The sequence below is a fragment of the Protopterus annectens genome, chromosome 14.part0 (assembly GCF_019279795.1).
Source record: "Protopterus annectens isolate FY-2018-M chromosome 14.part0, PAN1.0, whole genome shotgun sequence".
NCBI lineage: Eukaryota > Metazoa > Chordata > Ceratodontiformes > Protopteridae > Protopterus > Protopterus annectens.
In genome coordinates, this window is record NC_056748.1 from 442,077,852 (window position 1) to 442,104,342 (window position 26,491).

The following is a 26,491-nucleotide window of genomic DNA, read 5'->3' on the forward strand; positions in this document are numbered from 1 at the left end:
TTACAAAATTCCAGATAGCTGGACTGGCAGTGTCGCAATAATTTCTCTCTTTTTTGCTCCATGAATATGACATTTTAACCATCAGTAAAAACAAGAAGTTTTGCTGATTTTGTGTTTTTGAACTGAGATGTATTTAATCTTTTGCACAAGATGTTACAGCTCCACCATATCAAATAAGCAAGAAATTAAATTTACATCAGACAGTGGTTATATTACTTCTTTCTTTGCTTAATGTACATTACATATGGTGTGTGTGTGGAAAGGACTACAGTGAAAAACAGGTAGTATACGGAGCATTGCAGTCATTCTTAAAAATTTGGAAAAAGATAAACTTGTTAAGCTCCTTCTGCACATCACTAGCATGAGACACAATCTTAGTGCATAGAAGTGCTTAACGAAAGCTTGTTAAGCACCACTAAGCACTGTTAAACTAAAATCTTGCACTAGTGATGAACAGAGGACAGTACTAGCTGGCAAGGAACAGAGGCAGAAGGTAAAACACTTCTTATAAGCTGTTAAAATGTCTCTCTGCTACACTTATAACAGAAAGTGTGGCAGAAAGAAGTGTCTAAGAGCTTTTAAAGCTATTAGATATACAGAGGGGCACTTCATTTTTGCCTTCTGTATGTTTTACAGAGCTAAGTTCTTTATTTGCTTTTAAAGACTTTGGAAGATGGTAAAACATTTTCTGCTCCTATCCTTTTTTCTGGAGCTGGTAGTATATACAGCACACAAAATTCCATGCACTATAGGTTCATAGGTTCATAGGTTCATACTAGGCTATCTGCCCTGGGGCAATTATAAGCCTAGCCCGATTCTGTATGGCTTACGCCACCCCTTGATTTGAGTATACTGTGCCCTTTTTATGGTTTAGTTTACTGTGCCTCTGTCTAATAGTGACACGGGAGTAATCCCTGGGACAAACCTACGATCCCCCATCCACTTATCGAGATTCTTCTTGAAGAGATTCAGTGAGGTGCTCTGCCTCACATGAACTGGAATTCTATTCCAGAGCGAAGGGAGCCTCTGGGTTATGAACCTGTCCCTCCAGCAAGTTCTATTTATTTCTGTGCTGAGGTTCAAGTCCCTCGCGCGTGTGGCTCTAAGGGATTTAGATTTACTGAGGTGGAGCATGTCCATTAATTCTGGGTTTGACATAGCTTTTTATGTCAGGCATAGATCGCCTCAAAGTAGGCGGTATGCAACTGAGTAGAGCTGGAGTTTTTTTAACCGAGCAGCATATGGCATCTGTTTGAGACCCTTGATCCTCTTGGTGAGATACTTTTGGGGTCTTTCTAACTGCTGCAGGTGTCGGGTAAGGTACATCCCAAAAGGGGCATTGTATTCTATGATGGGCCTGATGAGGGATGAATAAAGGGGCACGATTACCTCTCTTGATCTAGATGTGAAACCCTTCGTGATGAGGTGGGCTATGCAGAAGGTCTTTCTAACCACTTTGGCAATGTGGTTTTCAAAGGAGAGATTGCTATCAACTTGGGTCCCCAGGTCCCTAATAACTTTCTCTGTACTTAATGGGTTTCCACCTATGTGGTAATTTGTGGGCACATTGTTTTTGCCAAAGGGTATGACTATACATTTTTTGGCATTTAGCTTTAAACCATGGCGCTGGCACCAGTTATCTGTCTCTGTGAGACCTTTTTGAAGGATGTTTGTGTCAGCTGGAGAGTTGATTATGGCGCCCAGTTTGCAGTCGTCTGCAAACTTGGTGAGCCATAGTCCTCCCACATTTGCCTGTACCTTGGAAAAGTATATACTGAACAAGAGTGGTCCCAGGACAGAACCCTGTGGGATGCCACTTGTGACCGGTTTCAAGTCTGACATGGCTCCAGCAACTCTCACTCTGTGGGTTCTGTCTTTGAGCCAGTTTGCGACCCATCTTGTGACATAGGGGTTTATATTTAAGCTGGATAGCTTATCTATGATGCCCGAGTGGGGTATTGTGTCAAATGCCTTTGCAAGGTCCAGATAGGCTGTGTGGACTACCTTCCCTTCATCTATGGATTGGTGACTGTTTCAAAGAAGTCAACCAGGTTCAAAAGGCAGGATCTGCCCTTGACAAAGCCGAACTGGGTAGGATCTAGTGTCTGTAGGTCCCCAATGTCTTTGTTTATGAGCTCCATGATGATCCTCTCCATAGCCTTGCAGACTAAGCTAGTCAGGCTTATGTGGTGATAGTTTCCAGGGTCCGTAGAGGCTCCACCTTTGTGGAGTGGGACCACTGTTGCTGTACGCCATTCTGTGGGCACATATCCTGTAGTGAGGCTGAGATTGTATAGCTGTTTTATTTGAGGGATTAGTTCCTCTTGTAGTTCATGTAGGACGCAACCTGGGATGCCATCTGGTCCCATGGAAGCAGTGTTTTTTGCTTTGGAGAGGGCAGCCTTCACCTGAGCAACTGAGATGTTTGGGAGGCAGCCCTCTGCCGGGATAGATACTTGCTCTTTTGAGGGGGAGGGGGGGAGAAGTTTGCACTGAACCTGTCTGCCAGGATATTGGCGATGTCTGTGGGTTCAGTGTATTTTTGTCGTTTAGAATCAACTCAGAACAAGTCTGGGAGTTGCATCCCAGGTTTCTAACATAACTGAAAAAAGCCTTATGATTGTCTTTGGTGTCCTGTGCAATTTTTCTCTCGAAGCTGGCCTTGGAGGATTTTATGAGGGATCATAATTATTTGCTAGTACTGATCAGAGATGCCTTCCCTATTAGGGATTTTGCTCTATCATGTAGTAGCTTCCTCCTTCTGTTGTACAGTTTATTTATGGCAGGGGTCCACCAGACTGGATGCCTGCCTTTGGATGATTGGGTCTTGGTTTTGTTTGGGATAGCATGATCCATGCATTCCTGGAGATGTCTGTAGAATGCATTTATATAGGATTCTGCAGTTTGGGCTGTAGTTTCCACTGGCCCTGGGGCCTTGAAGGATTCCACTTCAGTTTTGAGAAGTGAGAAGTTCGCTTTTGAGAAGTTTTTCACTGTGGTTTTCTGGGCTGGGGTGGGGTCGGGATGTGGACATCCAGTGAAATTAATTTATGGTCTGATCTTACCAATGAGGGATATACTTCTGGTGTGGAGCATAGAGTCCCCATGTTGGTAATGATCAGGTCTAGTATGTTGTCCCCTCTTGTGGGAGTGGTGACTAGTTGTTCCATAGCATTTGAGTTTATAATTTCCAGGAATCTTTGGGCTAAGGTGCTGGGGCTTGAGTAGTGCTTCTAGTCAATGTTTGGGTAGTTGAAGTCGCCCAATATAATGGTGTTCGGAGAGATCTTCATGTTCTCCAATGTTTTCAGGAAAGCCGAATGGGATTCCTGACTTTGAGAGGGTGGTCTGTAGGATGCTATAAACTGAAAAGCAGTCTTGCCCACTGTTAGTTGCACATGGATGGTCTCCGATACTTCATGCAATGCCACTAACCTGGAGGTGTGGATATCCTTGATAAATATGGAAACTCCCCCTCCTTTTGTGGTTCGGTCCGGTTTTTGGGCCGAAAAGCATGATATTAGGTATAGCCTGGTAGTGCTGGGGTGCTCTCTGGAGCCTTGAACCAGGTTTCTGTCACTGCACAGATATCGATGTTCTCCATACTGAGGAGAGCTTCGAGTGCGTGCATCTTGAGATTAAGACTTCTGGCATTTAGCAGCATTACCCTTAGTTTCTTGTTCCTTGTGCTGTCTATGGGGGTGGGTTTGACTTTTGAGCCTTGCCTAAAAAAGGCACTATGGGGTGGCAAGAGCCTTTGCCAATATCCGAAAGCCCAGTGGTGACAGGTGCAAGCTGTCCCTAGCGAAGCAGCGTGGCTTGTCGAGCATGTCATCCCAGGCTGACAGACACTGGATCCCCTTTGAATGACACCAAAATTTTAGCCAATTGTTAAAATCGATCATTTTTTCTTTGTACTGTGGCATCATTCTAGGTGAGGGTAAGATGCTGCTCAAGGTCAGGGTCATACCAGCCTGGGCTACATGATCAGAGAGCTCCTCTATGTCTCTTTTCATGTAGTCCAGGGAGGTACGTCTCAGGTCATTCACACCAGCATGTACAATGACTGAGTCATATTTGTATTTGCTTTGGAGTGACCTGAGTGCTTCCATTATGTGTCAGATCCTAGCACCCGACAGGCAGCTCACTGTGACCTTCTCTTTATTCAGCCTGGTGAGTGGGACGTCAGTGTGTCTGACAATAGAGTCACCTATAACAAGAGTATCAGGTGTGTTATTTAGCCTTAAGGGCTGTGGCTGCTATAAACAATTATGATTGGATAATCAATCGTAACCCTTTATCACATGTTCTCAACATGGATGCTTTCAAGGTGAATTTTTGGCATCTATGTCTTGAACACATAACAAGTTGGTTATGATCGGACACCCAATCATAATGTTCTGTATTTACTTTCCCACTACATATTGCGGTCATTTATGTATCTAATACAGGCATACAGTGTCAGTGCCTCAGCAGATAGCACACACACACCTCTAAAGTGAGAAAAGACAGAAGGCTGTTAGTTTTATCCCCACTCCAACAAACTGAATATCCATCCCAGTACTAGCAGTGCAATAGGACTACGTGCTGTACTCTGACGATACCATCCATCAGATGAGACATTCAGTTCAGGTCTACACACCAGAGTTCATGACAGGTCATGTGGATGTAAAGATTGAGCAGCACTTATTGAAAACAGTAGGGGAGTTTTCCTGATGCTCTTGCAAAATTTCTGTCTATATAAATATCATTTTGGGTCTCTCCTGAAAATGGCACATTGTATCAGAGGAGCACACATTACTTTCATAGCTATCTACAAAATATGGGCAGCCTGAGAAATGAAATGGCTGCAAAAATTAAAGTGTAAGGCCAACGTAAGGCCAGTGTCACCAATTCTTAGACCTCCACACCAGCTATGTGACATCTTGGGTTTAATTTAAATTAATTTAATCCCCCATGACACTCTTTCTCCTTAGTATCCAACACCCCTCTCTCTCCTCTGCCCATGTTACCAATACCCTCTCTCCTCTGCCTATCTAACCTACACCATCCCACTACTTCCTTTCACATCCCATCCTCCTTGTCTAATCTTCCACCTGCATTGTCCGCTAACAGCTTCCTTTTATCTATTCTTTTCCCCGATCCCAACCTCCCTTCTTTCATCTTTCATCTTCAGTATTTTTTTTCTCCTATTTCTCTCCATATCACTCAATGGTAATTTACTATAAACACGTTATTCTGCTGATTTTTTAGACTATCCTTGTCACCTGCTACTGTCTCTCCTCTTTTATCTCTCACCAGTTCATACCATGTTTATTACCACAAACCCCTTCTATATACCTCTGATTGTATATCTTAAGTTTATTCTATGTTGGTTTACGGAGTCCATCCTAGATGTACATTTCCTTTTCAATATCTTTTTCCTCACAAAAGTGCTTTTTGGTTTCTCTACATCACTTCTCTACCATTGCAAATATTGTACAGATGTTTTTGAAACTTATTCTGTACTCCTGAATGTATAATTCTTTTTTATGTGTATGTAACTGAAATGTATTTTTAAGTTTTTGTATCTGTTGTATAATTTTATCTCACTGTGGAGCTTTTCTCCCCGGGTCTTTGCTGAAAATGAGCCACTAGCTCAGCCAGACAAATCTGGTCAACAAACGTAAAATAAATAAATAAAATTTTTATTGACAAGCAATTTTACCCTTTTATATAAGGTGACTGCATTTCAAATCTGCTTGCAGTAGCTATTCAGGAAGTGTGCCGAGGGACTGCAGTGGCTAATCATGTAGCACGTAAAACAGATTATGTGTACACTGATATGGTTCCAAGCTATCATCAGAGCATATCTTTCAGTTTAGCATTATTAGTGCTGCAGAAAACAAGGGAAGACACGTCCACACGTTTTAATTTCTAAATAAGGCTAACTTGAAAAAGAATTAAGGTAAAGAAAGCAGCGTTCGTAATTATTGTTGTTGGAACTGTGTTTAATAATAGTTTACTGTAATGTTGTTTTGTTGCTTTGAAGATACAGTTTATTGTAATGCTGTTTGTTGTATGAAAATGGGAGACCTAAATCTAGCAGCAGTTTTTAGATGAAAGCAAGCAGGTTTTTTTTCATGGAAAAGGTAGTTTTCTTCTGCCCCCTTGTGGTAATATTTATGATAACAACTTGAGTAAATGAAAAACATCACTTGAAAGGATTTTATTTTGAAGAACAGCTGTGTTATGTATTTTTATGATTTCATTCAGTTAGTATTCTTACCTGCTGAACCTTTATTCTGTCCTACAGTCCTTGCCAAACATTGACTGAGTGGTGGAAACTTCTACAGAGAGGGTAGAAATGAATTTCTAGTACTGGATGTGCTTTTAAATTCATGTAATAGGTAAAAAAATGTACTTGGACTACAAAGTATTGTATTTCCATATAGAAACACATAAAAAGACAAAGTGAAAGAGACAACAAGATATTTTATTAGGCTTATGGAGAATAGGTCTTATCATTTTGTAGGCGCTATAACCTTATTTTCAGTTTGGAAATTACTGTTTCTGTAGGTCCGTTGTATAGAGTTCCAACACATGGATGGATCATCTTGTATCCTTCATATTTATAGGTGTTATTCACTTTTATTGATGTGATGTTATTTGGGTGGTCCAACTACCTTTTGGCTTACTTTTAGTGGAAGTCAGTAGAGATCAGCTTATATGAAGTAGATAAGGCAATAAAATAACATAAGTTATACAAAGATGTCCACATAGATAAATAATTTTCAGTATGTAACATACATAAGGCAGTATGCAAAATGTGCTGTAAGTTAAGAGTAAGAGATGGGAGCAGTCTATTCTAACATTAATTATTTAATCAGAGAAGGTAAATTGCATAGTGGTATTCAGATAAGAACCATTTAAAACTGTTAAATAAAACAAGTTTGCGAGACAAAAAAACAAGATTGAGGCATTGCATGTTTAAGCAGTTAAATTTATTGAAAGCACTTTCATTACATCTCACCAAATTACAGTTAGTTGAAACTTCACGTTCACCTTAAAGATCTACAAAAGGCATTTTTGCAGTGGGAAAGAAACTGAGCAACTTTCAGTGTTGTGATCAAAACACCCACATGCCCTTAGTTAACTATAGTAATTCCTGAGTATATCTCTGAACAAACTGAAAGCTTCACTGCCAGTGAGTCTGATGTCAAACAATGATCACCAAGTTGAATGTTGGTGAGTTAAACTGAAGTTTTGTCCACTAAAGACTCATCAAATTCACAGAAGTTGCAGTTGTATAAAATTATGCATGACAGTGTCCAAGTATTTGTATCATGTACACTGTAGTAGTTTGAAAAGCAGGCGGTGTGCATATGTTGAAGGAGATGATGGGGGTAACAGACAGAAAGAGCTAAGAATGGGTGACTTGTGGATGATTTGTTGTTGAAATGAAAATACAATAAAGAAGCAATTACAGAGAGTTCTTATCTTAATAGAAACTCTTATAGCAGACAAACGTATTAATGAAAGCATAATGCAAAAGTAACTTCTTAAATTAAAACACTGAACTTGCTTTTAGCTTACTGACAATTGAAATTTGCCTCTCTTTTTTTTTTTTTTTGGATAGTTGGAGGCAGAAGCTGTGTTTCGTGCCATCACTATAGCCAATAGGATCAACTGCCCAGTATATATCACCAAGGTGATGAGTAAAAGTGCTGCCGATGTGATTGCCCAAGCCAGGAAAAAAGGTAACCACCCTTCATCTGCACATATGAAGGTGTTATTATGTTATAGTTCATTTGTTAAACAACATTTTTATACATTTCTAAACGAAATTTACTTTTGATGGCTACCTTTAGTGAGTAATGAATATGTGTTAATAATGATAATAAAAGTTGTTGTCTGGGTTGTCAAGCTTGCAGTCTGCTGGTGTTAAAAAATAATAGATAAATCTCTATGTTTATGTTTTCTGCTTCAAATTATTTTTGTAGAAATGTAATGATTGAATTCTGACCGCAAAAGAAACCTTATTCCATAAGGTTGGAAGGCATTCTGTGATGCATTTGTCATTTTTTTTTTTTTGTATTATTGATATTTATTTTTAAGATTTGCTGCAAACACGTTCATAATGATTAATGCTTAATTATACCATGACCCCCCATTAATATTATAAAACGTGCACACTGATTGGCCAGCGTGCACGTTGTAAATCGACTTATACTAATGGAAAAAGGTCCGGTCGCCCGGACTTTTTCCAGTAGTATAAGTCTCTTTTAAAACACTGTGTCGCTATGTTAAAAGAGTTTAACATAGCGACACAGGTTTAAAAAAAGCAACAGAGATATCCGTTGCTTTTTTTAAAGCTGTCTCGCTATGTTAAACTCCTTTAACATAGCGACACAGTGTGTAAAAAGCAACGGAAATCTTGCTTTCTCCGTTGCTTTTTTTTTAAACCTGTCTCGCTATGTTAAATGGGTTTAACATAGCGAGACAGCTTTAAAATAAGCAACGGACCTCCGTTGCTTATTTTAAACTGTCTCGCCATGTTAAACCCATTTAACATAGCGAGACAGGTTTAAAACGGAAGCAAGATCTCCGTTACTGTTTCACTATGTTAAATGGGTTTAACATAGCGAGACAGCTTTAAAATAAGCAACGGACATCTCCGTTGCTTATTTTAAAGCTGTCTCGCTATGTTAAACCCATTTAATATAGCGAAACAGTAAAAAGCAACGGAGATCTTGCTTTCTCCGTTGCTTTTGGCCACAGCTCTGATGTACTGCGTAGGCATGCGCAGTACATCAGAACTGCCACGGATACCAGACAGCTGCGGAAGGGCAGCAAAGAGGCATTATACAATGCCATTATTTAAGAAAAGTAAATCTTTCTTTTCTTAAATAATGTCATAGTATAATAGCAATAACCCACTTCTGGGTGTGGGTAATGCGGGATTTACCCACGGTTGTCTTTGTTTGGTCCCTCGGGCGACCAAACCACGCCATCCGTGGGTAAATCCCACATTACCCACACCCAGGCGTGGGTTATTGCTATAACAGCTCTACCCCTATTTCTTATGTAATATAAATATGTATAATGATACTTCTCATCTGTTGGTTTATTGTCCATACCATAATTATGTTTATGCCTCATATTTGTAAACTGTTATATCTTGTTATTGTTTTCACTGTATGCCTCTTTGTTTATTTTTTTTTGTTTACTTTGAATATTTTTTACTTTGCTTATTTTTATATAATTGCATAAGTATTTGGAAGTTTTCTCCTTCGGTTTGCACTGAAAATGGGCTTGAGCTCAGTTGTACCAACCCAGTTAACAAATGTCAAACAACAAATGTTAAATATATAATAAATAAAAATGTATCAAACCGTTATAGTTCAGGTAGAGGTTACATTTAAATAAACTATAAAAGCTAAATATGAGAACCTTTCTGAAAACTTTCAAGTTTTTTCAGACCTGTGATTTTTGTAATCAGGTATTTTGCAAATATTCATCCTAGTTCAGGGTGCTTGATTGAAATCTATATTATACAAAAGCTTATTTAGTAAAGGAATAGATCAGGGAGGTATAAAGTCGCGCATTGGTCTTTCTGGAATGATTAGGCATGTCCTTCAGAATTAGATGGCCTAGAGAATATACTTTCCTGGCTTTGATAAATACATTTAAATTTAACATTTAAATTGTTGCATACCACTGTCCCTACATCTTTAATGATGCTGCCATTTTTTTGCAATTTGACCATTCGTTTTGTAGACAAAATTTATGTCTTTTTTGCCAGGTCTCATGATGGAACATTTACTCACATTAAAGCAGCAGTCATGACTACTTCATAGAGTATGTGTTTTCATGACCCCCCCCCCCCCCTTAGAATACTTTGGCATCGTTTATAAAAGAAACTGCTACTAGTTTAACATTATCAGTGTATTTGGTTATCCAGATCACATTTCTCACATATTTATCTGAAAAGAATGGTCAGAAATAAATAGCCCCAGTACACATCTCTGTGAGCCACTACTGATAACCCCAAGTCACAAAGGAAGGCAACCCTTCACCCTGATTTGTTTTGTCCTGTTAAGTAGAGTCTTATCCATTTACTTATGTATGAGCTGGCTTCTAATCATTTGAATTTGTCAGTTATTCCCTTACATGGATAGTAATGAATGTTATATTAAGATCACAATATGCAGCATTCACTGTCAGTCTTTCACAAGGTACTGTTGCTATTCTTCAAAAGATGCCATAAGATTCAAAATGCAAAATCTCTTTACAAATGAGTAACAGAAAGGGATCTGTCCTCAGCCTTCCCGTAACTGCTACCATGCTCATGTGTCATTTAGGTCTGATGTCGCTATGCAGGCATCAGCTTCTGATGTCCAAGAAGTGGTTCCACATGGATTCCTCACCTCTCTGCAGACTTGCGATGCTCCTTCTAAAGTAGGGCTCTATCAACCGCATCCTTTGGCTATGCCTCTTAAATGAACGTTAAAATTGAAACATACCCCCACTGTGGCCTCGGCTCTGCCTCAGCCCCTGGGCTGCAGCCCAAAGTCCAGGACCTGGTTAAGATAACACATGAATTCATGGCTTTCATTAAAGCTAGAGAACCTTCCACAGACTTCTGAAGTCTTCCCATCTCCTACCAAATGGACTAGGATATAACCTTCCAAGAGAAGGCGGACTCTTCATCCTCTGATGAGGAAGAACTTACCTACTCCGGTTACTTGCAATACCAAACCTACTGTGATTCAGACACACTCTCTTCTGCCTCCCCACCTGAATAATTTTCCTTCGGGAATATGTTACATAAAATGAAAGAAGCCTTTAACAAGAAAGTAAAGTTTTTTCAAGCTCAAAAACACTAGAGGGAAACAGTTCCCCCAAGCTCAGACACATTCAAGAGAACTAGTAAGCTTACCCTCCCCTTGATCATTGGCTATTCCCCCAGTACACATAGTGTTAGATAAGGTGTTTGAAGACATAACACTGTACCTGGATTCCATACCACATGCTCCTAGGACACCAGACAAACATCTCTACCAAAATCCTAAAGCTGATCCCTCAGTAATCTCCTCTGAGGCTACCAAAAGGTCATCCAGGCACCCATTACTTATTGACAGGGAGAGCAGGGAGAACAGAGTACTGGACAAGTTTGGCAAGAAAATTTATATCTCTGCTACCCTAGCCATAAGAGCATTAAATTGTCAATTTCATATGATAAAATATTTGGAATCACTTCAAGACAAAATGTTAACTAAACTTAATTCCATGTCAAAGAGAACCTCATACAAGGAGATGCAGTGCATTGCCAGAGAAGCCTTACAGGTAAGGAGCCACTCCTTGAAATGTGGTTATGATGCCTTAGATGTTTCTTGCAGGACAGCTGCCACATGATTAGCTATACACAGACACCATTGGCTAAGAACTCAGCCATTGTCACAGCAGATTAAAACAAAGTTATTGGATACTCCACTGGAGAAAGAGTTCCTGTTTGGACCCCAGTGAAACAAGGCAAAATGCAAACAGATTAAACCTGTTAAAGAAATCTACTTATCCCTAACTCTGAGATACTATAGAAACTACCCGTGTAAGGCTTGGCACCTCCCACCTAGACAAGGCAAGGGGGGCCTCCCTGTGGAAAAAGGCCAATGGAGTCAAGAAGATGGCAATCAGAACAGCCTCAGAGATTGAGTGCTGCCAAGAGCACACCCCACATACAGGTAAATGTGACTATTTGCTTACCCCCCCCCCGCCTCCCTCCCAGGCTTCTGGAAGGCAGGCTTTCCCTCTTCGTAAACCAGTGGAAGACCATTACAAGGGATCAATGGGTTCTCAGCATTATAAAAAGAAATACTTTATCCAGTTTAGGAAAATTCCCTCCCTTTTGAGCATGCAAGAAGATCTCTTGCCACCGATTATCAATGATTTGCTGAGGCAAGTGTCCATACAGCTATTTCTACCAGGTGAAGAGAGGAAAGGTTTTTATTCAAGACTCTTTCTGGTCCCAAGAAAAAGAAGGAACCTATCCTAGATCTCCCAAGGCCGAACAAATTCCTTCATGTCCCAAAATACAAGATGCTTACTCTGCAAAAGCTTTTGCTCATGATTTTTCAGTATTCATCTACTTTTGCCCGTGCTTTTTCAGGATGCCTCCATGGTTACAATCGACCTAAAGGATGTCTACCCTCATGTACCTATAGCTGTCAGCCACAGCAATATGGTTAGTAGCCTCAGTCTCCCACTTCCAGTTTTGTGCTCTTCCATTTGGACTCTATACCACAACAAGAGTGTTCACAAAATGCTTGCTCCCCTAATAGCACATTGCAGAATACTGGGGGTGCATATCTATTCCCACCTAGATGACTGTCACATCCAAGGAACTTCCACTTCAGAGATACTAGATGCCCTCCAGATGTTTGTAGACTACTTCCAAAAGGAGGGTCTCCTGTTGAATGTACAGAAGTCTCAGATGACTCCCCAGTCAAGATTCCTGTTTCTGAGAGCCATGATAGAGTCCATCCAACAGAAGACAATTCTCCCTCAGAACAAGATAGTCTCCCTCACAGAACCACTTGTTTATAAAACATATTATCTCTGCCAAAGAGTTCTTAAGGACCCTAAGTCACATGGCTTTATGTATCATAATGGTCCGTTAACAAGCTTCAGATTTGGAAGATCCAGTGGTTTCTCAAAAATGTCTGGGAACAACACTCTCAGCCTGTAGAATCCCTTCTTCCGTTGCTCCCATGCGTCAAGAAGGAGCTTCTGTGGTAGAAATGTACCATACAAAACAACCCAGAAGCAACCTTCACTCTACCTCAGGCAGACAAGTCCATCATGACAGACAGCTCAGACATAGCTTGGGGAGCCCAGCTTAGTCCTGTGAGCGTACAGGGTGTTTGGTCCCCACAACAGAGGCAGTTGCATATCAGTCTGAAGGAAATGTTAGCAGTTTTTCTAGCCATTTAAGCTTTTGAACAGCATTTGAGCCCAGGAACCCTGCAAATTTGGACAGACAGTACCATAGTCATATGGTGCATAAACAAACAGGGGGAATCTTGTCTAACCCCTCGTGCAGCCTTACCAGACTGATCTGGATGCTGGCCAAGGACTTGGGGATCACTGTCATTGCATCATAATTAACAGGCCACAGGAATATTCCAGCTGATTGTGGGTGAAATAGGGGAGAAATGGCTCCTAAGGGTACTCATAGCAGTGTGGAGAGAAAGGCATATCCTAGATGACTGAAGAATAAGCATACTCATGTCAGTGTACAAGAACGAAGGGGACATCCACAACTGTGGACAGTATAGAGACATCAAACTCCTTTCACATTGCATGAAAGTTCTGGAGAGGGTAATTTGTAAACGGATACACAGAACAGCTGAAAGTAAGATGGGAGATGAGCAGTTTGGATTCAGATCAGGATGCAGCACAAGTGGCCCGGTGTTTAAAGTGAGACATATATTTGAGTAGAAGCTAGAGATGAGGAAGGAGTCCATCTGGGCATTCCTAGACTTGAAGAAAACATATGACAAGGTTGGGCAGTCCTGCAGTGGTTTGAAGTGCCAGAACATTGGTAGAATTAATGCAGGCTATGTACAAGGACCCAATGTCTCAAGTACGAACAGTGTTCAGTCTCACAGAGGGCTTCCCAGTGGAAGTTGGTGTGCACCAGAGTTCACTTCTGATTCAACTGTTGCTCATACTGGCGATGGACTACATTAGTGAACAGGTCGGAGGGGACAGATCAACAAAGTTGCTGCATGCAGATGATGTGGCATTACAGGTAGACTCTGAGCAAGAAGCACAGATAATACAGTGATAATGGCAGCAAAATGGGGAAATCAGAAGAAGCTGGGAATTGAGAAAGAAGGGAAGATAGTGTAAAAGGTTAATAGCTGCAAGTGTATGGCAAGAAGGGAAGTCTGAATAAAGAGTTCAAAGCTAGAATCAGAGGAGCTTGCAGCCAACTGGCATAGAGTCTCAGGTGTAGTGAATGGCAGAAGAATGCCAAAGAAGCTGAAAAGTAAGGTGTACAAGACAGTAGTGTGACCAGTACTACTGTATGGTACATAAACCTGGACAGTGAAGGCAGAGCATATGAGGAAGCTAGAAGTGATGGAGATGAAGGGTCTGAGAAGGGTGGTAGGATGCATGAGGACATATGAGCAGAAGCCAAAGTAGCTCTAGTTGCAGAAAAGATCAAAGAGAACAGATTACGGTGGTTCAGACATATGTGCAGAAAAGCAGAACATCTGGTGTAGAAGATTTGGGACAGACAGGAAGAAGGTAAGAGGAAACAAGGATGTCCAGCAAAGAGGTGGATGGTGGGTCACAACTGTACATTGTCAGGTTTGATGGGCTTCACCATAGGTCAGCTTTATGGTAGGCCACAATCTCTGGACTGTGTACACAGAGTATTAGGAGTAATAGGACAGGTAAAGGCAGCCTGATCCCCATTTGTGATAGTTGTTGTAGATATAGAAAAATATCCTTGACTGTGTGCTGCGGGCCTATTTTTTAGTATGCTTTACACCTTTGGGTTCACACTGAAGTTTAATGAGGCATTGGGACAGTTGTAAAAGTACTGTAGTTGGTCTTCCCAGGTGAATATTAAACTTTATCCTTATAAGAAAATATGCTGTTGTGTATGTAAGGAATCTCCTTCATCCTCTCTGGTTTCTGCATTGATAGTAGGGCTCCTAGCCCACACAATACTGAGCCTTTTTTTTAATTTTTTTTGTATAATTTAATCTCCATGGGTCAGACAGGTAAACAGCAGTGTTAATTTTATGCCACTGATGTTTAAATTGCCTTTCATAAGCCTAAGGAGACACTGGAAATATGGTAAAGGTCCTTTAGCAGTTATGCTAATTTTCCCAGTTCAAAATGAGTAGATCTACATCTCAAATGTTATGTGTAATGTTTAGCCCCAACAAGTAAGTTACAAACAGCAGTGTCATTTGTTGGACATACTTGCCAATAAGGTATTTAGGATTTGACCTAGGTTTATTTACATGCAGTGTCTGGAACACAATAGCGTATTTGACATCGGAGCATTCTAGGTGGCTGGTTAATCCACTGGTTGCAATCTGATCAGATAGCAACTCTGAAATCATGTAAAAAACTTATTATTTTTGATAAATGCCAATATTTCACTAAATTTCAAAGCTCTCATCCATATGATCCCAAATAATTCTGGAGTACTATCAACTCCCTGCTCCACACTGGTTCTCCTACCATCCCTAACCCTTTCCCATATCACTCTCCCTCTGAAACTGCAGACTTACTCAGCAGACACTTCATAGACAGCATCTCTAAACTCCTACCCTCTGGTAACTCTGCTCATCCCAACTCTTATGTGTCACCCTCATCTCCCCCTAAACCTCTATGCTACTCTGTCTCTCGGCCTTTTACCTTATGACCTGTTTCTACTAAATATATCAAATCCCTGCTTCTTAAACAAAAACCATGCTCTCCCTCCACTGATAAACTCCCCCCTCAATTTCTGAAAATTGATGCTGACTTTATTGCATTCCCTGCATCTGTCTTAATCAACCACTTCGTTCGGGAATCTACCGTACCGGAAATATGGAAATCCTTCTATACCACTCCTCTGCACAAAGGTGGCAACTCTGTTGAACCCTAGACCAATCGCTATTCTCTCACCACTCTCTAAGATCCTTGAAAAATGTATGCATACTCAACTGCTGTCCTATCTCATACATGAAAATCTCCTCACCCCCTCGCAACATGGTTTCCTCCCTAAACACAGTACCCCGACTGCCTTACTATCCTTTACTCTAAAGGTTGCAGAAGCTAATGACAACAACCTCCTCATCTCCTGTCTATTCCTTGATGTCTCTAAAGCCTTCAACACTGTCTCATCCCATCCTTCTGAACAAACTTTCAGATCTAAACCTCTCTCTTTCTACTCTTAGCTGGTTCCAATCCTACCTTACTGGCAGAAAACAAGCTGTTAGATGGCAGCAGGCTTTCTCACCCTTCCTTGCTGTTTAAACAGGAGTACCCTAAGGCTCCATACTTGGACCACTCCTTTTCAATATACATTCATCCTGCAGTCTCTCATCTGCAATACAATATGAAGACGACTCTTCTCTCTTATCTATCTCCAATACTATCTCTGAACTACACACACTAACACATAATTCCTTTATCTCTGTTGAAGAATGGCTCAGAAACAAACAACTAATCCTTAACCCTAAGAAAACTCAACTCCTATCTCAGACACTCTCTCACCTTAAATCCAAATTTTTTCTTTCCTCCCTAGATGGCACCACTATCTCCCCTGCCTCGCACATTAAACTCCTTGGGGTAATAATTGATGACTGACTAAAATTTGACTTGCACATACAACAGGCCATCAAAAAACCCACCGAAAACTTGGACTTCTTTATAGGAACAAAAAAGTCCTCACTACTGCCACTAAACGCACTCCTGTTCAAGCATTTCTCTTACCTAGTCTTCTATATGCTTCCTCCATCCTTACCAATATCCAAACTACCTCAGTGCAGAAACTGGAACAAACATACAACAAAATTGCCAGTTTCATTCTAAATCAACCACTCTTTTCACATCACTGCCTCTCACTAAACAAACTTCAGTGGTTGGAATTTCCACACCTTCTCCTACAATCACATCTCCACGCTACCTTTTGCATACTCAACAACCCCTCTGCCTGCCCTGCTCTCACCTCCCATGTCTACTCTCCCCCCCAGCCTCCCCGGAGTGCTGACCAGCATCTTCTCTCAGTTTATAAACCCAAAAGGAATATTGGTAAACTACTTTATAAACACTCTGTCTCACTAAATTGGAACAAACTCCCTCTCCATATTAGATCCAACCTTTCCTTTCCCTGTTTTAAAAAGGAGCTTAAATTCCACCTACTAAACTTGAAATTATGCTGTTGCGTTGACCACACGTAGTTTTAATCTGACCTACTGTATAACATTGTTGCATCTCCTAACTTTCTTTCTCTGATAGTAACTTCTGCTTAAACTAACCTCCTAAACCCTCAGCTATACTACTATAGCCCCCTCCTTTCTCTCCCCCTCTCTTTCTCCACAGTATTTGTCCTTTTTCCTCACACTTCCTATCAATGCCTATACATCGTCCTTCTTTTGAACAACGGTTATCTTTTTGTTTTTACTCTCATATGTAGTACATTTTGACCACTACTATCAGTGCAACCCTTAATGTTCATAATTTTTTTCTTTTGTTTTTCTCTTTATAGTTAATTTTGTATTTGCATTGTTATTTTTAATAGTTTTTGTCCTGTATGCTTACCTTTACTTATGTTTGCTGGGGCTTTTCCCCTCGGGTCTCCACTGAAAATGGGTTTGTTTTCAAACTCAGTTGGACCCAGTTAACAAATGTGAAATAAATAAATAAATAAATAATGTAATGATGAAAATGTACTTACTGCCTAATATAGTATGTATATTCTGATTGTGTACATCTAATGCATATACTACAGAGCAGCTAATGAGTTGGAGATGGGCACGTGCCAGTTGTTCATGGTTCAAATTAAGGTGGGTAAAGGCTTTCAGTCACTAGTGTGGCTGTTATTTTTTGGCTTTCCATCTTCAAGTCTTCTCTTCTGGTTTCCATCCCTCTACAAAACTGTGTGGAAAAGGGTTGAGGTCCAGTTGCTTATAAATGAATAGAGGATGGGTAATGAGAATACCTTAAGTGACAGAATCTTACAGGGCAAAATGCTTTAAAAGACAAGGATTGGGCCTTGGTGGAGCCCACACTTCAAAATGGTACAATACATTTTACAGGCGTATCATCTTGAAGAGATAAATGTCTTGCTTATTCAGAGCTTTTTTTAGGGGGTGGGGCATCCTGTTTTATCTTGAACAGGACTTTTTGTTAAAAACAAAATTTTTACTGAATTATCATTTATGACATAGGCAATTTTACATTTATATAAATGAAAACAGACCATATTGACATATTTTGAATTGCAAACATAATACATCACTTATAATCTTTTGTACAGTCATTGTCAGTAAAACATTACATAGCTCATCCACTGTATGCCTTCCCTTAAACCTCATTCCTCCCCCAAAATATTATTCTGCGTGTATTGCTCCCACAATCCCTAATTTTTCTATGTAATATGCTCCTGCCCTTTTCCAAAGATCCATCTTCCAGTTATTTTGTCTATGTTACTATATTCACTACTTCTAGTATGGCTGGTTTAGACTTTGATTTTCATTTTCAGGTAATTGCTTTTTTGGCAGCCACCAGAATTAAACTCAGCAAGGCCTAAATGTGTTTAGATGATTCTGATTCTGTATCACAGCTCAACAAAATGATTTCCTTAGTTACACCAATTTGCTCACCTAGTATTTCTAACAGAGTAGTCTGCAGGTCATTTTTAAATTCTGCCAACTCATTACACTCCCAAAATATGTTCCCAGTTATCTCTGTTTTCCCCATCACACCTCCAACATTTGCAATCTACCTGAGGAGAAATTATTTGGAGTTAGCTTGGGTTAAAAAAATACTTCTGAAAACACTTCTAAGCAAAGATTCTAAATCTTCTAGACTTTGTTGCATACTTGGGAGACATACATATATCCTCCCATTGTTTCTTTCTGAATTACTTATCCAGTCTGTCTTCCCAATCCTTTCTAACCTCCTCTGATTGATTCCTGTAGTTATCATGCAATATTTTATATGCCCCACTAATTAACCCTTTTTAACACCAGCTTCTGTTCTATATTCTACTTCAAACTCTACTAGTGTTGGTTTTTCACTTAGGATCTCCCTATTCCTTTTTCTTTGCATATACTCTGATATCAATCATTGATAGGGAAAGCAATCTCACATCTGCAGTCCAAATGAATTATTGGCCTCTTCCCATTCTATTACCTTTCCCTCTATAATTATTTGCTTCCAATTCCTTGGTTTCTTTGCCATTTTCCCATTAAATTCCAGCCCCTTCTTACCTTTTCTCTGTACCCCTAACTGTATCCAAAATCCCAGTCTCTCTATCATCCCATTCCAATATTCTGTATGGTTATTTTTTAAACAAAAAACATCTTCATTAAATGTTAATGTGATGACAGAGGCAATCTTACATTTATATAAATGAAAATAAAACATAACAACACAATCTCAGTTGAAAACATTATACCTTACAAACTGTGTCAACATATCTATAGCTGCAAACATTTTATATCACTTTTAATATAGCCAGTCATTGGCAGTCAACCATTACATAGCTCATTCAAAGCCCGTCTTCTTTTAAACCTCTTTCCTCCTCTGCATGTATTGATCCCACATTCCCATTCTTTCATATGTAATTTGCTCCTTCCCTTTTTCAAAGATCCCCATTCCAGTTGTTTTATCTCTGTACTTCTAATAAGTTGGTTTAGACTTTGAGTTCCATTTTCTAGTAATTGCTTTTTGACAGCCATCATAATTAGCCCCAGAAAATATGTTCCCATTTACCTCTTTCTTCCCTATCACATTGCTGTCTACCTGAGGAAAAATTCTTGGAGCCTGCTTGGAGTATAAAAATACCCATGTAAACACTCCCAGGAAAAGATTATAAATCTTCTAGATTTTGTTTCATATTTAGGAGACGTATATATATCCCCCATTATTTTTTGTGCATTGCTTGTCCAATATCTCTTCCCAATTCTTCCTAACCTCCTCTGATTTATTCTTATACTTAGCATGCAATATTTTATATGCTCTACTAATGATTCCTTCCTTAATGGCAGCTTCTATTCTAGATTCCACCAAAAACTCTACCAGTGCTTGTCTTTTGTTTAGGACCCCCCTATTTCCTTCTCTTTGCCTAGACTCTGATATCAATCCTTGATAGGGAAGGCAATCTCTAACCTGCAGTCCAAATAGGTTCTTGGCATCTTCCCATTCTATTACCTTGCCCTCTCTAGTTACTTGCTCCAAATACCTTGGTTCCTTTGCCAGTTTTATCCAATATATTCCTGCCCCCTCTTGCCTGTTGTCTGCATCCCTAATTGCAGTCATCCCTATCATCAGAATCTCCTTTCTCCATTCCTGTATTGACTTAGTTCTTAGAATACCTTCTGCTACTTTATGAATATAATATTTTATATGAGTATTATTCTTCTCCTTTAAGGTCTGCATCCAAAACCCCAGTCTCTCCTTCTTATTTGAGCTTCCCCCATTTCATCATCTCTTTCTATTTTTAATTATAGTTTTCAGCTTACGTTATGTATAGGAGCCTTAACTGTGTTGCTCTGAAGTACTCCTTCAAATTGGGTAATCCCAAACCACCCTCTTCTACTGGAAGAATAATCTTATCTCATTTGACTCTTGCCATCTTCCCCTCCCAGATAAAATTCTTCAGCCGTTTATTAATTGCTATCCACAACTTCCCATCTGGTTGATAAAAATATGTCTGACCTGTGTATAAGACTAATGGGACTAAAATATTTAACTGCTTGCATCTTACTATTGATATCCATAGAACAGAGCTTACATTTTTCTCAGTTTTTGTATTATCTTTTCTTAACTCTCTTCCCACATATCGTTAGCTGCCATACTGGTATCATTTTTAATCCATACTCGTAAATAGTTCATTTTATCAAGTCCCCATAAGTATGGATATTGTGATATTGTTGAACCAGTTTGTATGTGGATATATATATATAGTTTACCACTATTACGTTTGTTTTAGCTTCATTAATTTTGTATCCTGAAGAGGTTTGAAACTGTCTCAGTATGTTCCATAGCACTGTAATGTCCCTTTCTGGTTTTTGTCAGATATAAAATAATGTCATTTGCAAATAGAGCCAGCTTTTCTTGACTACCATACCAATTATATCCTTGAATTTCGGAGTCCCTTATTTTATTTGCTAATGGTTCTAAATATAATGCAAATAATAAAGGGAGAAAGGACACCCCTGCCTGGTTCCTCTGCTCCAACAGAGATCCTCAGAGAGGACCTCACCCACTTTAATTGTTGCCTCTAATACCTCATATATCCTCCTAATCAACCTTATAATTTTATCAGGGAATGCAAATGCTTCCATTGCTCTGGTCATAAAGTTCCAGCTTACTCTGTTAATTGCTTTCTCTGCATCAAGACACACCAACAACAGTGGTATTTTCTTACATTCTGCTTCCCTCTGGATCGTCACTGTTCTGTTAATGTTGACAAATGTCTGCCTTTTCTCCACAAAACCACATTGATCTATATCTATCAATTCCAGCATCACTTTTGCCATTCTTTTAGGCATTATAGACATAAATTCTTTATAATCATTATTTAGTATTAAAATGGGCCTGTAGGAAGCTGGATCTGATAGATCTTTACTGCTTATTCAGAAATTTGATAAGTTTGGAAGAGTCTGGGGTTACAGTGAGCAGAGAGGACCTGGTAGTTTGGGTAGTGAAGGGTCAGAAAAGTGAAATGTACCTAATCAGTGCCAGTAAGATTTTAGACTTTGCAGATGCAGGGAGGAAATTTTTTCTTGAGCCAAGCAATTGCTTACATTTTAGTAAGATCTGATGCAGTGTGAGTTCAAAGAGGCTTCAGTTTATGCCTCCTGAGAGAAATTAAGGGTCTTATGCTGTTCCTGTGGTACATAAACATACAACTGAGCAGGAGGTCTTAACCACTGTGCAGGAAAGGGATGCTTTGCTGACACTGACCCATAAACAGGGACATCACTCTTTTAGCAGTTTCTATCTCCTGGGAAGTGACTGAGCTGGCAGACTTTTGTGTCATTTCTCCAGTCCTGTCTTAGTACTATGGATTTAGTGTCTCTGCCAGTCAAACGGTTCTAGATGAGGGTCACTACAGAAACTGAGCTGTACACTACTCAGAAGAAAGAAGTCATCCTTCTCTTTTAATTAGATAAGCAGAGCAAAGGGGCAATAACAATGAACATATTCGCTCTGCCTTAGAGCTGAAAATTCCTGTTCACTTTCCCACAAATTCCACTTATTATAGCAAAGTTTAGTGAAGAAAGAAAACATTTGTTTCGTATCACCCCTTGCTGACCATGCAGGATATGATTTCAGGTTTACAGATCCACAGCAGTACAAGAAACTCTCTCAACCCAAGCCAAGGATTTCCTTCTGTGGTTGTGGTGACAACCAGCGTCACTTCAGATCACTTGGTCCTGACAAATTTGACACCTGTGATCTCATGATTTATTGAAGCTTCTGTGAAACCTCTCAATGAGCAAGACTTTGCTTCAAAATATAAGTAGATATGAGTTTGTGTATGGCAATACCCATATCATCCCAGTCAGTCAAATTGTAGTTGATCTTAATTTATCTCAATTGATGATTTGAGCCTTATTTAGTCTATGGAAAAATGCATGCGTCATCTCTCTCTGTTCATATTTTTTCTGTTAGTGCTTTTTCTTTCTTTATTTCAGGAATATTCTCCTTCTGCTTGGCCATTCCTGTCATCTTACCCATTAAGTAGCCCCATACCCTAAACAGCCTAAACACATTCCATCTGCCAGTCTCTTATTTTTCCCATAATGCCCTGCATCTGTTTCACTTCTGCCCCACCTTATTCATTCAACTGCTATTCCACCTGCAGCACCATATATATTCTCCCTAATGCTTCCACTCATGTCTCTCAGCTGTCTAGAATGTCCATATTTGTAGCTCATATCTTTGGTGTGTTCCTCTTAAAATCTGTGTTTTTTCTAGCAAATCATTGAGGACTGAAAGCACAAATAATGACAGACATTTGAGTTTCAGACCTCATATCCTTTAGAAAGTGCATGATAACACAACACATGTTATTATATCAACTTTCTGAGTTAATAAGTACAATATTTAAAATCTGTCCCTGATTGTTGGGCCTTTGTCTCCACCTCTCCACCCCATTATCTTTTGCTAAGATGTTGAGAGATATTCCTCCAGTACATCCAGCAGAGTTGCAATTCAATTAAGGCTGAAGATTCACCCACAATAAAATAACCAGTTCACACCAGACTTGCCCAGCCATGGAGAAAAGAGAACATATCACATGAAATCTATCACTATTGTCTCACAAATGCAAGCAGTACTGGCAAGTGATTTTCTATGCCAAATAATTTTCCCAGAGTTCAATCAGGTTCAAGATACAATCACTGGTGGGATAACTGTTCATACTGCTCCCCCCCCCCCAACTTGGCATTATCTCTAGCCATCCATTTCTTCACAACTGCCCAAATCTATCTATTCTCTAATGCCCCATGCCTCAGCATCCCCAGGCCTAAATCATGCTTCACTTTTCATTGCTCCACTTAGTGACCTGTTCTATTCTTCCATATTGGTTAGCCTGTTGTAGTCCTGTCCCGCCAAAACCACTGTGACCCATACTGCCACCGTGCACAATGACACAAATCTTTGGCCCTCCTAGGCCTCCTCCAATCAAGTGTCATAGGCCAGAGCTTCGCCCTCTTCCATACTAGTTTATTTATTGTTGAATAGGACTGTACTTTTCAAATACAGAATGTGCAACCTGAACCAACAGCATAAATAAATGTAGGTCATGTCCATACACAAAATATGAAAAGGGAATGTAAATGTAGTAACTGTTCCACACTTAAAGTAATACCAGCACCCACTGGGCCCATGTGAAATAACTAATTAAGAAAGAAATGGGAAAAATCTTTATGATTTCAGGCTTAACTCCACCACATTATTGGAAAGCTGAGTTCAGAGAGTTCATATACTCAGTATTTATTCACATTATTATTCCTCATCTTTAAGGCAAGACAGGCAGTCAGAGGTTATATAAGAATAAAAAAAGATATTTAACCTTTCAAATCCATTTATTCTAGTCCTCCCTGCTGTTCTGTTCTAGGGTCACACATTCCCACCTCCTTTGTATGTCTCACTCAGAACAGTGAATAACTTGATTATTGGAAGTGTGGATGTGAACTGTTCATCTGCATTCTCTGTTAGTGGATAATTGTCTTTTGTTATGTGGTTTTATATGTGAACTTAAATGCAGGCAGTAACATCCCATTTTGTATGGATGAACTTAAACTGGCAAGCTTTTAGCATCTTAATTAATGATCTGAAGGCTAGCTTTTGTCAGAATTTAAACTACTCTGTGGTTAAAGCTCATTACACCTACAGTAATATTTGAGAGCAGTGAAGGCCAACATCCTTTAAGCAACTGTCCTAAGGGCAGTGTTCAGGAAAAAATTAACTTGATTTTATCAGCAAAAAATCTACATATATTCTCTTTTCAAGGTAGCTGCAAAAATATGCAGATTTGCAATGGAAAATATTATTATCCCCTTTGGCAAGGGAATTTCATACTAATTACAATATTGACGGCACCTCCCTAACTTCAAACCCAGTGGTGCGACATCTGGGAACACAGGTTAATAGCAATCTGAACTTCGACCACAAAGTTTCCACCGTGGTAAGGTAAGCCTTCTACATTCCGTATCTCATAAGTAAGGGCACCACATCCAGGGCTAAGGATGTTATAACTCCCCTGTACTCAACCCTCATCATCAGACCATTAATGGAGTACAATGTTCCCTTTTCCATGTACCTCCCTAGACACCTCCAGCAGATGGAGAGACCACAGAGGTTTCTCATCAACAAAATACAGATCCTCCTAACTATGACCTATCTGGATAGACTGAATGCCTTTTTACTGTACTCTGTATCTTATAAGCTATTGACAGGTGACTTGTGCCTGACCTTTGGGACAGTCTCCAACCCTGATCTGATGGAAGTGATGCACATTCACATGTCAAATGGCACAAAAGTCACTCACTCTGGGGATCTTAACCTAGCCTGTGTCATAAACAGAACATGCCAAAGAGGTAGCTATATCTCCCACAGATTGCCTAATCTAGAATAAACTTCCAATTCATGTGAAGCAAAGCTCCTCACTAACCCTATTCAAGCACAACCTACCAAATGGATGGGAGACCACACATTCACCTCAAGGGTGGCACCCATGTCCTTCATGGACAGGGGAAGTCAGTGTTGATTATAGACTCACTCTGCTAATTATGTCCATCTAACCAAGGAAAATTGGGGCAACTTGGCATTATCATGGCTAGGCTTGTAAGGGCTGTAGAGTCTGTAAGCCTAGTGACCTCCTATGTACCTATAAACATTTAAAGCTTACCAATAAGAGTGCATTGTGACAGAACAGCTCTTGTGGTGACATTCATTGTGACAACATTTGGCACACCTGCCATTATTTAAGTTTTTTGTAAAGCGGTTTCAGGCAGATTAACATGTTCTACTGATAAAAGGCTCTTCTAAATCTCCTTGTTTCCTTAGTGTATCATATAAAGCTGTGAATTTGCACGTTGCTTTATTATTTGAAACTTTAAGGTCTTTAAGATATCAGCTGTAAATTACAGTCATTTATATGAAGAAGTACCTAATAATGATTCTGTCCTGAATAGCTGGATTTTTTTTTCTAACTAACAGGATCATTAACATTTGGAGAGCCAATCACAGCGAGTTTAGGGACAGATGGAAGCCACTACTGGAGCAAAAACTGGGCAAAGGCTGCGGCTTTTGTGACTTCACCACCTCTTAGTCCTGACCCCACAACTCCGGATTACCTGATCTCACTCTTAGCATGGTAGGTATACAAAAAGCATATTTAATTGTTTAACTCTGGCATTTTACTAGGCATTAACTTAATGATAATTATAGCATTTGTATTCTTGCACTGGCACTGTGGCAGAAAGGGATGAAGCCCTAACTATGGTCCAGACAATCCAAGTTCAGTTAGACAAAACAGCCAGTGTAGGATGGAAGTAAGCAGCTTACACAAATACATTTATACCAGAGTGAAGGAAATGGTGGTCCCATTTAGCCAAATTAATCGTGAGCTAACAGAGGCTGGCATGATGGCAGTAAATGTACCACCAAGGAATGTGGGCTTTGTGTTTCAGTAGAGTGACGCAAGCAGGTGCATGCAAGTGGTGGGCATAGAATGTCTCCATGGTGACACGGGTGCGCATGTCAGCCTTTTACTGAGGTAGGAACAGGATTAGTGTAAAACCCCTGAAGGCTACCTGTATGGTGGTTTCTAAAAAAGGGATGGCTGATTGCCAACAGACAATGGGTGAGAAATAAGAAATAAAATTATATATATATATATATATATATATATATATATATATATATATGTGTGTGTGTGTGTGTGTGCACATGCACATATAACTTTATATATATATATATATATATATGTGTGTGTGTGTGTGTTTGTGTGTGTGTGTGTGTGTGTACACATGCACATATAACTTTATATATATATATATATATATATATATATATATATATATATATATATATATGCACACACACACACACACACACACACACACACACACACACACACAGATAAATGTGTATAAAGCCTACAAGATATTTCCTTTGCAGTAGTTTCTGACTGAGCGAACTGAATGTGTAATGCTGATTAACAGCTATCTGGATGACAGTGTCCATTAAAATCAAA

The 26,491-nt window shown here is 39.6% G+C and overlaps 1 protein-coding gene across 1 annotated transcript in view; it reads left to right on the forward strand.

The window, feature by feature from the left end:
* CRMP1 (collapsin response mediator protein 1) overlaps positions 1 to 26,491 on the forward strand; it is an 808,535-nt gene that overhangs the window by 538,325 nt on the left and 243,719 nt on the right. The window contains exons 9-10 of the mRNA XM_044056207.1: positions 7,619 to 7,739; positions 25,453 to 25,609. Coding sequence (XP_043912142.1) covers positions 7,619 to 7,739; positions 25,453 to 25,609 — 278 coding nt within the window. The remainder of the gene's footprint in view (positions 1 to 7,618; positions 7,740 to 25,452; positions 25,610 to 26,491) is intronic.